At 37.4% G+C, this 14,023-nt stretch overlaps 1 protein-coding gene across 8 annotated transcripts in view; it reads left to right on the top strand.

Moving 5' to 3' along the window:
* The window catches only part of METTL25 (methyltransferase like 25), a 165,144-nt gene that overhangs the window by 66,682 nt on the left and 84,439 nt on the right, over positions 1–14,023 (top strand). For all 8 annotated transcript variants that reach the window (XM_032393774.1, XM_032393775.1, XM_032393779.1 and 5 more), the window contains exon 8: positions 3,513–3,586. In XM_032393774.1, coding sequence (XP_032249665.1) covers positions 3,513–3,586 — 74 coding nt within the window. The remainder of the gene's footprint in view (positions 1–3,512; positions 3,587–14,023) is intronic.

Raw genomic sequence — 14,023 nt, 5'->3', positions numbered from 1 at the left:
TCAAGATCCCAGGGTCCTGGGATCGAGCCCCGCATCAGGCTCCCTGCTCTGCGGGAAGCCTGCTTCTCCCTCTCCCACTCCCCCTGCTTGTGTTCCCTCTCTCGCTGTGTCTCTCTCTGTCAAATAAATAAATAAAATCTTTAAAAAAAAAAAAAAAAAAACTGATTTTTTAAAGGCATTAGAGCATATTGTTTAGGTGTGGGCTTTAGTCTCAAACTCCTCGTTTGCAGTTAACAGCTATATTGCATATCAACCTAGTGGTTCCCTAGGGATATGGAAGAGGAAAGAGCCTTTATCATAATAATGTTCCTGTGCATTTTTGTGGTATTTTTCAATTTCCCAAGTGCTTACTCATGTTTACAGTAATCTTATAAGTTGGGTATTATCCCAAACTTACATGAGAACATGATACACAGCAGAACAGCAGAAGTTTAATAGTGCATTCTAGCTCCCTTAATTAATTGCAGAGTACTGACTTCCAGCTTAGAGCCCTTTCCACTAGACCTGTAAAATGCATGCCTAAGATAATATACTTTAAGGGTGTGCTCTTTTTGCTCCCTCCCATTTAAAATGCATTAAAGTGTTAAGTTGATTTATCACTTGTGAAGGAAAGTAAACTCTGAGCCACATCCAGTTTATTCTTGGAATAGTCAGACAGACAGGGGTGGGGAGCTGTTGATTCCCTTCCCACTTACCCCCAGTACGTATTTACCAGGATGGATAGTCCTAGTTATTCCAGGAATGCACATTTGAAGGTACTTCATAACTCTCTTCCCTTTCTCTTAGGAAACAGCTGTAAAGCTCCTTATTTACTCAGGATAACTTGGGAATGATGATTTATTCTATCCTGTTTGTATTTCTGTATGCATTTCTGTATAATCTCTTGTTTAAATGCATTTCTTGTTTTTTTTCTTTTTGTCGTCTTCAGCCAGTTTTTAATAACAATATAAATATACATTTATTTCTAAATTATCTTGCTACCATTTATATAATTTTTCTCAAAGGCAGGGAATGGAAAGCTTTATTTTTAAGAGTTTTTTGGTTTTTGTTTTTAGAGAGAGAGAAAGAGAGCAGAGGGAAGGGGAGAGGGAGAAAAAGAATCCTTAAGCAGACTCCCCACTGAGCATGGAGCTGGACATGGGGCTTAATTCCAGGACCCTGAGATCATGACCTGAGCCGAAGTCAAGAGTCAGCCCCTTAACTGACTGAGCCACCCAGGCACAGCATATTTTTAAGGTTTTTTTTCCCTAAATGAAGTACATAATAAGACTAATGATACCTCATCCCTGCCCAAGTGTCCAAGAGGCAAAATAGCATTATGGCTTGGTACAGGGACATCTGAGCTAGGCTTCTTCGGTTCAGATACCAGCTCTATTTTTAGAGTTTCATATAAAATTTACATAAAATTAAACTTCCTATTTATTATATAGCTTAACCAAATAAAAAATTAAGAACTTCGTAAGCATTTATAATACTAATGCTAATATTTTACTTCATGTAATAATATATTTCCCAGAATGCCTTGAATTTCAATAGAACAATAGGTGTTAATGTATGAAAGGGGATTTCAGCATTTTTGTGAGAAAACTGAAGGGATTTGGGGAGAAGTGAGGGACAGATGATAGAGATTTTTAGTACTGCAAAAAAGAATTACTCAAGATGAAAAAATGCCAAATGAAAGTATATCAAGGGGCGCCTGGGTGGCTCAGTTGGTTAAGCGGCTGCCTTCGGCTCAGGTCATGATCCCAGGGTCCTGGGATCGAGCCCCGCATCGGGCTCCCTGCTCAGCAGAGAGCCTGCTTCTCCCTTTCCCTCTGCCTGCCACTCTGCCTACTTGTGCTCTCTCTCTGTCAAATAAATAAATTAAAAAAAAAAAAAAAAGAAAAGAAAGTATATCCAGAGATGGGAAATTTAGAATGAAATGTTTTGGAGCAGTCTTCCAGAAAAAAAGTTTAGAAATCAGTTTGTCTTAAGTCAAGGAGTTGTATTTAGAAAGAGATATTATATAAGAAGTGTGTCTTTTGAAGGTTATAAATTTTACTGTGGGCACTCAAGTATGTATGAATGTCTGCTGTCAGTACGTTATTTTAGGAGCTGAACTGGGGACTGTGGTATTCCTTAACACCATTTCTGACTAGAATCACCCTCCCCACTATTCCCACCATCCAGAAAGGATATAACGTGTGTTCTTTCCAAGTGTTCTATCAAGATCCTGCAAGTCAGACATTGTCCAGTGACAAGACCCAAGAAATAATGGTTGGTTGACCCTCAACTCCCCAATTTGTGTTTTTTTGTAGTTTCAGCACCACGGGCCCACAGTGTAGGAACTTGCGGTCAGATGAGGATAGGAGCAGTAGAGTTAAGTTTTCTGCCTGAGCACACAGGCAAGATTTTATTTTGTGCTAAACTCCATCTGAATCCAAACATATTTTAGTTGAAAACAGATGAAAATAACAATTCTGTGCTAGGAAGGAGAATAAAAGTTACAAAAGGATAACTCAGGGAATATATACAGTCTACTGACCTCTGTCTTTAAAACTTTACCAGTCACTGCATAGTTTGGAGTTTTCACCTTATTAGACTTTTCAGAACCATACAATATTGTCGACCTCCCGCTACTCTGGCTCATTTTTCTTTCCTTTTTTTTTTTTTTTTTTTTCCATTAGTAACTTGGCATGGAACCAGGGTTGTTGCTGATAATATTTGATATTTCATGTTAGATTTATTTACACTGTCAATATTAAGAGGTCTGGGGGGATGTGGATGGAGTTTGGGTGACTTTTGTAGTTTCTTAGTTTGATTACCACTTCCATTTTTTCAGTGAAGTGTTTTATTTTATGTGTAGTACTTTTTTTTTACCTTCTACTTCTTAAAAATTATGTTTCACTGGGGCCTTTCTTTTCAGCCATACCTTCTTTCCTTTGGAAAACGTTCATGGATACCTGATCCTGTGTCCTTTCTAAAAGACAAAAAGCATGTCCTTTTCAACTCAACAGTAGCCAATGCTATGATCTTTCAGACCTCAGACATATTTTTAGAATGTCCTTAGAATAGTACCTTCTCTTTGCAGGTGTGAATCCTAAATGATACTATCTCTGTTCCACCGCCATTAGGACAAATCCACGTTTTCTTCTCTTTTGCACGTATTCTACCTGACTGCTCTCTTACAGGCTCCAGAGCTGATTTGGCTGGTCATGAAAGTTTATTTCCACATTTTAAATTGAATGGCACTCCATTTGGGACATTAGCTCATTTTTCTTTGATTTTGCTTTTTCTTCCTCATTCACTACCATTTCTCTTATAGTTTCTTCTATTTTCATGCAGAATACTTTCTCAGTGAATATTAGCCACAGGGTTTTAATGTATCTTAGAATGAAAAGATTTTTAAAGTGTCCTCTATGTTCTGTAACAAAGTCAGGTTTCTAATATTCACTTATGGTCCTGACTCTCTAGTATTGATTCAATTTATGTTTTTTGTTTCTTGTGCTCATATATATCTACATTTTTTTCAGCTGCCTACGGAATCACTCTTCTATCGAGCCGTCCTTCAGGATATTATTAAAGAATGTTATGGCATCACCAAATGGTATGAGAATTTTAATAATAACTATGTTGTCTTGTAAATGAAATGACTTTTAGCCCAGGTGAATTTATTCAGGGTCACTCTTACTGTTGGAAGAAGCTTTGAATTTGAGCATAATGTGAGTAGTAACAAAGAAGTATGCAGCAGCTGTATCTTAGCTTAATCATTATTAAAGTGGGGGCGCTAATGATTCCTTTTTGTCCCAAAGAGTTGGTGTAATGGTAAAGTAGTCTGTGTCAATTGTAATTTAGAATTTTAGAAGCATTGAAATGTTATATATAAGTAATTCAGTGACTTAGCATATGAACAAGAGTTATATTTAAAATGTTTTACAACCAATACAGCTTAAACTCATAGCTAATGAGAACAGACATTGATGATAAACAATTGTGGCCATTGTATTACTGGTAAAATAGTAGCCCTGCATATGTTTTGTCTTTTTTTCCAAATAATGCATTGCATAGACAGGCAGGGATGGGAGAATTTTTCCATAATATTGGTTCAGTAACTGCTATACTCAAGCTTACATTCACATTTCTGGCAAGTTTCATGAATATCCTCTTGCTAATTACAATTTTAGGATTCTGATAACCATTTGGTTGTAATAGAATTATTCTTCAAGTTAAAATAGGACAATTTTAAGGTTCTCAAAAACAAATCCACACTTACTAACCGAGATAGAAACTATTTTTGAATTAGTTACTATTTCTCTGTAAGAGAGAAAATAACCATTTTTTTACTGATAGAAATTATGACATATAAATACTACATATACCATTGTTTTAAACTATCATTTCTGTGTAGATAACTCCCAAATCTGCTTGCAGACTCCATTCTCTTTTCCATGTTTACCAATCTTCAAAATTGTCTACAAGTGAATTTCTCATGCTTTCCTGAAAAGTAGTTCCCTCTCTTGAGTTCACCACAAGATACTAACCTGGTGGAAAAAAGTCACATAGTTTTGCAAATTTATGTCCACTCAAATATTGACTGCCTGCCTCTTTTGAGACTTCAAATCTCTTTATAAATTTTTTATTCCTCTAATGACAACTTAAAATTGTTTCCATTCTTTTCTGAATCTTTCTTGTCACTTAAAGATTAAACACCCTCCAGCCTTCCATGTTCCTGCCTTCTTTTACTACTTAGAAGATAGATGGTATGTATGTATTATAAGACTTCTTTCATTCCAGAGCCTGATTGACCTTTTAGCCACATTTGACCATTTAATAATTGTTTTTTTCTCCCAACTCTTGTCCTCCTTCTCTTCCATTAAGTTGCATTCTGAGTTCCTTTTTCCTGCTGTGCACATCCTTCTATTTACTGAAAGGTTCTTCCTCTTACTTACCTCCTACATATAGTTAGACGTTCTCTAATATTTTTATATTCAGCTCCTTTCTCTTAATATTTCATTTCTCTTAGGAATTACCCTGACAACTGATACCTGGAATCAGGTATCTATTCCCACCGCTTTCACTTAAGTACCTTACCGATACATCAAATTCAGCATATCCAAAAACCAAAGTCAACTTCCCACCAATTCTACTCCTCTTTCTTTCTTCTCTTGACTTCTTTTATTAAACCTAGGAATGCCATGACCATTTCTAAAGTCAAGCTTTAGAAATCTTAGTTATATTTAATTTTATTTTTCTTCCATCATCAGGCCACATATTCTCATTAGTTGCCAAGACTTACACATTGTTATTTTTTCAGTCCAGCAATTAATTTATTGTATGACAGGCAGCCTGTTAGGTTCTGGATGCATAGGGTATATTGTCCACACAGAAATATTTTATATTCTAATCAGGATAGCATGTGCAAAAAACAAAGACAGTGATAGAAACCCATTTCCAATAACGGCAGACTAGATCATTAGAACCAACTCTCCTTTGAGAAAAGTGAAAAACATTGAAGGTGTGTGTGTGTTTGTGTACGCATGTGTGTGTATTTGTTTTTAATTGGTTTGAGAACATCAGAGACCTATCAAGAAAGTTAAGAATTATAGGGCAGGGAGTGATTTCACTAAGATGACAACATAGGTTGTTCCTGACTTTGCCCCCCCCCACAAGAACAACTAATGGCTATTAAAAAACAAGACACCACTGAAAGAATCCTAGAACATGGGCGTGAGGCTTTCGCACCTTCCTCTACCTCAGAGACCAAGATAGACTTCATCAGAAGGGCAAGAGAAGCAGCTACATGTTGACCACATTGTGTCTCCCTTCAGGCCAGTGCAGCAGCACATGGAGAGGTCTCCCCTGAGCCTCTGGTTCCTCCAGTGGGAAAAGAACCCAGGGAGCACAGCCACCCCACCAACATTGGGGGTTACTTTATGAAAGCCCATACTCTGATCTTGCCCCACAGTTATTGCAGGGAAGTCTGTGGGGCTCAACCACTGAGAATCTGACTGGGATGGAGAAGGGGGAAGGGGCTTGCAATAATCAGCACATGGATATTGGCAGACCAAGTTCATACCTGTAGTGTCCAAGTAATAATCCCATCTGGTGGATTTGCTCATCTGCAAAACCAAGTCAGGGGCTCACTCTGACCAGGAAACTCAGTGGGGTGCACATCTGACTGATTCAGATCCTCAGATGAGGAGTTTTGCCATCTCTAGAGCCTGGTTTGCTCCACTCCCAAGCAGGGAGCTGAGTTACAGCCCCACCCACTGTTGAGAGTATCTTCTGGTCCCATCTGAGCATAAGCATTGGCGACAACTTCTGGAAGCTCAGTGGTACTCCAGCCAGGAGGCAGGCTGGCAGAGCTGATCAGCCCCAGAGCAAATCCAGTACCAAGTATGAAGGATTGTTTTATTATGCACAGGCAGGAAGATTAATTCATAGCCAAGGGTGGTGGTAGCTCTCAGCCCTTCCCAACTGGAGAGCCTATTTGGGAAATAGGAGAATATTGGAAAATTTGGAGAGTAGCCTGGAGTAGCCTTTTCCCTCCTGCCCAGTTAAGGGAGCTGACACATAACACCACTGTGGAATGTGTCTTTTAGCCCATCTGACCGAAAGGGCTGGCAACAACTCCTGGAAGGTGTGTGGTCCAGCAATGCTTGAGTCTAGAGAAAGGCAAAGTCAGTAGTTTACAAAGCAAAGCCAGTGGCCCTCTTCAGCTAGGAAACTTGGGGTGCAGGTTGGCTTGAGTTAAGACAACAAAGAGCTTTCCCAATTTTAGAGAGCACTGAATCCTAACCACTAGACCCCAGGAAGCGCCAGAGCTCTCCAGCTTTAGAGTTGCCTCTCTCACTGCACCTGGGCAAGGAATCTAATTCATAGACCCACTCATTACTGAATACAGCCTTCAGCCTGTCCAACCAGGAACCTAACCAGAACACACAGGAAGCTGCATAGCCCATTCAACAGCCCTACTTATAGTAGTACTTGAACAGAGAGCACTGCCCATGTCATCCCTTATCTGCAGAACAAAACCAGTGACGTCACCTGACCAAGGAATTCTGTGCACACTCTGGCCTGATTTGGGTCCCCAAACAATGAGCTATATAGGCCCTGGGTCTTATCCTGCTTCCCTGCCACGGCAAGGAAGTTAATTCATAGCCCCATATACTACTGAATATAGTACCGAGTACTAACCATCTAGTAAGCATGACTAGAGAATCCAGGCAATCATGGAATCCATTCCACAGCCTCACTCAAGTCGAGAACCAAGCCACATTCCTATCCAACTATTCTCAACCAGAGGCACACTCCCCATCCCCATCCTCAGAGCTTGAACAGTTGCCTCACCCCAAAATAGACCATAATAGCAGTCCCTGCTACCTGTGGATGTTAGCAGTAGACAAACCCAGAAACCCAAATTGAGCTGACTGGTAAAAAAACAGTCTCTATCAAAGAAAACTTGTAAAGTCTGAAAGAGGAGCCCAGTTACTCCAGTGCTCAAATAACAACATAAGGAATCAAGGATCATGAAAAATCAGATAAGTATGCCACCAAAGGAAACTAATAAAGTTCTAATAACTGATCTTAAAGAAATGGAGATCTAAGAATTGTCAAAGAATTCAAAGTAATCCTCTTAAGGAAATTTAGTGAACTGCAAGAAAACACAAACAAAATTCAGAAAACAATGCATGAACAAAATGAGAATTTTGACAAGGAAAAAGCAGCCATCCAAAAAAAAAAAAATCCTGGAGTTGAAAAGTACAGTTGACCCTTGAACAAAATGGGTTTGAACTGCACAGATTCACTTATACACAGATTTTTTTTTTGATAAATACAGTACAGTACTGTAAATGTATTTTCCTTATGACTTCCTTAATAACATTTTTTCTCAAGCCTACTTTATTGTAAGAATACAGTATACAATACATATAAAATATAAAATATGTTTTGATCAACTGTTTATGTTATAAGTAAGGCTTCAGTCAGTAGTGGACTATTAGTAGCTATATTTTGAGTGGGGGAGTCAAAAGTTATACATGGATTTTCAACTGCATGGGAGGTCAATACCCTTTACTCCATGGTGTTCAAGGGTCTACTATATGATAATTGAACAGAAGAATTCAGTAGAGAGTTTCAAAAGTAGACTTATCCATACAGAAGGAAGAATCAGTGACCGAGAGGATAGGACATTAGAAATTACCCAGTCAGAGAAGCAAAAAGTGAAAAGAATGAAGAAAGCCTATGGCAAAATGGAACATATTGAAAAGAAACAATGTTAGTATTATAAGAATTCCATATCAGAAACAAAGGGACAGAAAATATATTTAAGGCAACAATGGCAAAAAAAAAAAAAAAAAGAAAATATATTTAAGGCAACAATGGCTGAAAACTTCTCAAACCTGGTGAGAGAAAAGGACATCCTGATCCATGAGATCCAAAGGAATTCATATAGGTTGAACCCAGGTAGCACTATAAGACATAATTAAGTTGTCAGAAGTCAAAGACAAAGAATTTCAGGAGCAACAAGAGAGGAGTTATATACAAATTACAGCCTCCCATAAGAATGTTGGCAGATTTCTCAACAGAAACTTTTCAGGCCAGAAGAGAATGGAATGACATATTGAAAGAAAATAACTGTCAGATAAGAATTCTATTACTGGCAAAGCTGTCCATCAGAAACGAAGAAGGGATAAAGTCTTTTCTAAACAAACAAAAGCTGAAGGAGCTCTTTGCCACTCGATCTGCCTCATAAGGAATGCTAAATAAGAGTTCTTTGAATGGACATACAGGAACATTATATATTTAAGTGCTCCAATATTGGGCACATTATTCAGACAGAGAAGCAATAAGAAAACAGCAAATTTGAACCTTCTAGATCAAATGGACTTAACAGACATGTACAGAACATTCTATTCAACAACAGCAAAATAGACATACTTTTCAAGTGCATATGAAACATTTTCTAGGGTAGATCATATATTAGGCCACAAAACAAGATTTAGCAAATTCAAGAAGACTGAAATCATACAAAGTGTCTCCTCTGACCCCAATGGCATAAAATTAGAAATCTGAAAATTGAAAACTGGAAAATTCATAAATACATGAAAATTAGTATCAAAGAAGATATTAAAAGGTTTCTTGAAATAAATAAAAATGGAAATACAACATATACCAGATCTCACAGGATGCAGTGAAAACAGTTCTAAGAGGAAAGTTCTTAGCAATAAATGCCTATATTAAGAAACAAGAAAGATCCCAAATACCCTACCTCTGATTTAAGGAACTATAAAAAGAAGAACAAATTGAGCCCAAAGTTAGAAGAAAAGAAGTAATAAAGATTAAAACAAAAAGAAGTAAAATAGAGAACAGAAAAAGAATAGAACAAGCTGAGGGTTGGTTCTTTGAAAAGGTAAAAAACATTGACAAACCATTTTTTTGAGGGGGAGATTGAGAGAGAGAGCTGGGAGTCAGGGAGGGAGAAGGAAAGAGACTCTTAAGCAGGCTCCACGCACAGTGCAGAGCGGGGCTTAATCTCACAACCCTGAAATCATGACCTGAGCTGAAATCAAGAATCAGACACTTAACTGACTGAGCCACCCAGACACCCCCAAAATTGACAAACATTTACCTAGAATAACTCAGGAAAAAAAGAGAAAGGACCCAAATCAATGAAAGTTACAAATGAAAAAGGAAGCATTACAACTGATACCACAGAAATTCAAGGATCAAAAGAGGCTACTATGAACAACTATATGCCAACAAACTGGACAACTTAGAAAATGGAAAAATTGGGCGCCTGGCTGGCTCAGTTGGTTAAGCGTCTGCCTTCGGCTCAGGTCATGATCCTGGAGTCCTGGGATCGAGTCCCACATAGGGCTCCCAGCTCAGCGGGGAGCCTGCTTCTCCCTCTGACCCCCTCCCCTCTCATGCTGTTTCTCTCTCGCTCGCTCTCTAATCAATCAATAAATAAATAAAATCTTTAAAAAAAAAAAAAAGAAAGAAAATGGAAAAATTATAAACATACAACTTAATGAAGACTGAATCAGGAAGAAATAGAAAGTCTGAATAGACTAATTACCAGTAAGGAGATTGAATCAATAATCGAAACCTCTCAATGAAGAAATCCCCAGGACCAACTGTCTTCACTGGTGATGTTTTAAGAAACATTTAATTTATTTTTAAAGATTTTATTTATGTATGTATTTTAGAGAGAGAGTGTGCACAAGTGAGCAAACACGTGAGTGGGGGGAGGGGCAGAGGGAGAGAGCGAGAGGGAATCCCAAGTAACTCTGTGCTGAGCACAGAACCAGACACGGGATTCGATCCCACCACCCTGAAATCATGACCTGAGCTGAAACCAAGAGTCAGATGCTTAACCGACTGAGTCACCCAGGTGCCCCTTTTATGAAACATTTAAAGAGGAATTAGCATCAATTCTTCTCAAACTTTCTAAAAAATCCAAAAGGAGGGAACATTCCCAAACTTATTTTATGAGGCAGCATTATCCTGATACTAAAACCAGAAAAAAGACACTGTTGAAAACTATTTGCCAATATCCCTGATGAGTATAGATATAAAAATTCTCAGTAAAATACTACCAAACGAAATTTAGTAGCATATTAATTAAAAGGACCATTTGCCATTATCAAGTGGGATTTATCCTAGGGATACAAGGATGGCTCAACATATGCAAACCAATCAATGTGATATATTAATAGAATGGAAGAGTCATGATCATGTAAATAGACACAGAAAACACATTTGACAAAATTCAGCATCCATTTATGATAAAACTCTTTTAACAAGTTCAGCATAGAAGGCATTTCTCTCAGCATAATAAAAGCCATAGATGGCAGACCCACAGCTAATATCATACTCAGTGGTAAAAGTAGAAAGCTTTTCTGCTAACATGAGGAATAAAAGAAGGATGCCCACTCTCACCACTCCATTTCAACATGGTACTAGAAGTACTAGTTAGAGCAATCAAGCAAGAAAAAGAAATAAAAGGAATCAGAATTGGAAAAGAAAAAGTAAAATTGTCTCTATTTGCAGATGACATGATTATATATATAAAAAATCCTAAAGATTCAGTGAAAGAAACTGAATTGAATAAAGTTGCAGGATACAAAATTAACATATAAAAATCGGTAGTGTTTCTATACCCTAACAATGACTTTTCTGACAAAGAGTTAAAGAAACTTAGGGAAATGCAAATACAACAGTATCAAAAACAATAAAATAGGAATAAATTTACCAAGAGTGTGAAAGATCTCTACTCTGAAAACTACAAAACACTGATGAAAGAAATCAAGGAAGGCACAAATAAATGAAAAGATATCCTGTGTCCATAGATTGGAAGAATTAATAGTGTTAAAATGTAAATACTACAAAAAGCCATCTTGATTCAGTGCAATCCTATCAAGATTCCAATGACTTAAAAAAAAAAAAAAAAATAGAAAAACACTCCTAAAATTTATATGGAATCACAAAAGACCCTGAGTAGCCAGAGAATTCCTGAGAAAGAATAACAAAGCAGGAGAGATCACACTTCCTGCTTTCAAGCTGTACTAATCAAAACAAGATGGTACTGGCATAAAAACAGACCAATAGACCAGTGGAACAGAACTGAGAGCCTAGAAATAAACTGAAGCATATATAATTGATTAATATTTCACAAGGGAGCCAGGAATACCCAATGGAGAAAAGACAGTCTCTTCAATAAATGGTGCTGGGATAACTGGATATTCACACGGAAAAGAATGAAACTGGACCCATATCTTACACCACCCACAAAAATTAACTCAAAATGGGTTAAAGACTTAAGTGTAAAACCTGAAACCATGAAACTCCTGACAAAACGTAGGAATAAAGCTCCTTGACATGGGTGTTGGTAATGATTTTTTTGTTATGACACCTAAAGTACAAGCAACAAAATAAAAAATAAACAAATGAGACTATATCAAACTAAAAAGCTTCTGCACAGCACAATAAACCATCTACAAAGTGAAAATAACCCTACAGAATGGGAAAATATATTTGCAAACCATATATCTGTTACATAAAGAACTCATACAACTTGATAACAAAAACTTCAAAACTTTTAATGGACAAAGGGCCTGAATAGACATTTTTCCAAAGATAGACAAAAGGCCAACAAGTACATGGAAAGATGCTCAACATTACTAGTCATTAGGAAATGCAAATTAAAACCACAATGAGATTGGGGTGCCTAAGTGGCTCAGTCAGTTAAGTGTCCAGCTTGATTTTGGCTCAGTTCACGATCTCAGGGTTGTGAGATCAAGCCCTGCATCAGCTCCATGCTCAGTGTGGAGTCTGCTTGAGTTTCTCTCTCTCCCTCTCTCTCTCTGTCCCTCCCCTGCTCTCACACGCACTCTCTCTCAAATAAATAAGTAAATATTTAATAAAAGAAAACCACAATGAGATCACCTCACACCTGTCGGAATGGCCATCATCAAAAAGATAAGAGATGCCATGTTGGCGTGGGTATGGACAAAAGGGAACCCTTGTGCGCTGTTGGTGGAATTATAAGTTGGTACAACCACTGTTGAAAACAGCATAGAGAATCCTCAAAAAAATCAAAAATAAAACTACCAGATGATCCAGCATTTTCACCTTTGGTAATATATCTGAAGGAAATGAATATACCAACTCAAAAAGATATCTGCACCCCTATGTTCATAGCATCATTATTTACCGTAGCTAAGATATAGAAACAACCTAAGTGTCCTTCAATGGATGAAGGGATAATGGAATGTTATTCAGCCATCATAAAATGAGGAAATCTTATATGCAATAACATGAGTGGACCTGAAGGCATTATGCTAAGTGAAATAAGACAGAAAAGGACAAATATTGTATGATCTCACTTATATGTGGAATCTCAAAACAAAAGCAAATATAAACAAAACCACCAAATTCATAGAAAGAAGTCAGACCTGCGGTTACCAAGGGCAGAGGGCAGGGGGATGGGGAATTGGAGGGAGGTGACTATACGGTACAAACTCTAGGTTATAAGATAAATAAGTACTATGGATATAATGTACAACACAATGACTATACCTAACACTGCTATATGATATATAGAAAAGTTGTTAAGAGAGTAAATCCTAAGAGTTCTCATCCTAAGAGGAATTTTTCCTTTTTTTTCTTTTTTAAATGTATATGAGAAGATGGATGTTATAGCTGAACCTATTGTGATAATCATTTCATAATATATGCAAATCAAACCATCCTGCTACACACCTTAAACTTGTATGCTAATTATTTCCCAATAAAACTAGGGAAAAAAGATAAGTTCTGTGTTTATGTGGGTACTTGAATGTCACCATGTATCTTATGAAATTAGTTTATTCATACTTGAAGTGAATCCTTTTCTAAGACACTTATAAAAAATCAGGCCACTGTATGTTGTTAAGTCAAAATTAAATGTTAAAATACTTCTTGTTAATGGAAACAACAACAACAACAAAACTACAGGGCAAATACCTAGGAGAAGATGGGAATCAAGAGAGATAAGCCCAGCTTCTTCTAGGGCTGCATTTCCCCAGAAGCATCTGCCAGTTCTTGAAAAGGCAGCTGTCTAACAGTTAACAAAGTAGACAGAGAAGGTGAGCACAGCTTTCAATAGAGTAACAGTTCTCGTGAGACAAAAGTTAAAGTTCATAGCCTGCCCTAGGAGGAGGACTCCATTGGCCAGGCACACCACTCATACCTTGAGTTAGGTCCACAGTATGAGTAAAGGTGAACTATAAATGAAATAGTCCTAAGATGCTTTAAAGCCCCACTTGGAATTATCTGAAGCTGTGATTAAAGTATTTCAGATTATTACTTTTTCTAGCTGCCTACTATTGGCAAATCCTCTCTGGACAAAAATAATATATATCTAGGCCCAAATTATCACTATAGTTTGCTATATATAGCATTTAACAAGCAACCCAAAATAACCAGCCATGTGATGAAATAGGACATGACCAAAAACCAAGGTAAACTACATGCAACAGAAATGGACTAGTTGGGAGTT

The sequence above is a fragment of the Phoca vitulina genome, unplaced genomic scaffold, assembly GCF_004348235.1.
Source record: "Phoca vitulina isolate PV1807 unplaced genomic scaffold, GSC_HSeal_1.0 scaffold76, whole genome shotgun sequence".
Classification (NCBI taxonomy): domain Eukaryota; kingdom Metazoa; phylum Chordata; class Mammalia; order Carnivora; family Phocidae; genus Phoca; species Phoca vitulina.
Note: the sequence above shows the minus strand (reverse complement) of the source record. Positions and strands in the feature narration are given on the sequence as shown.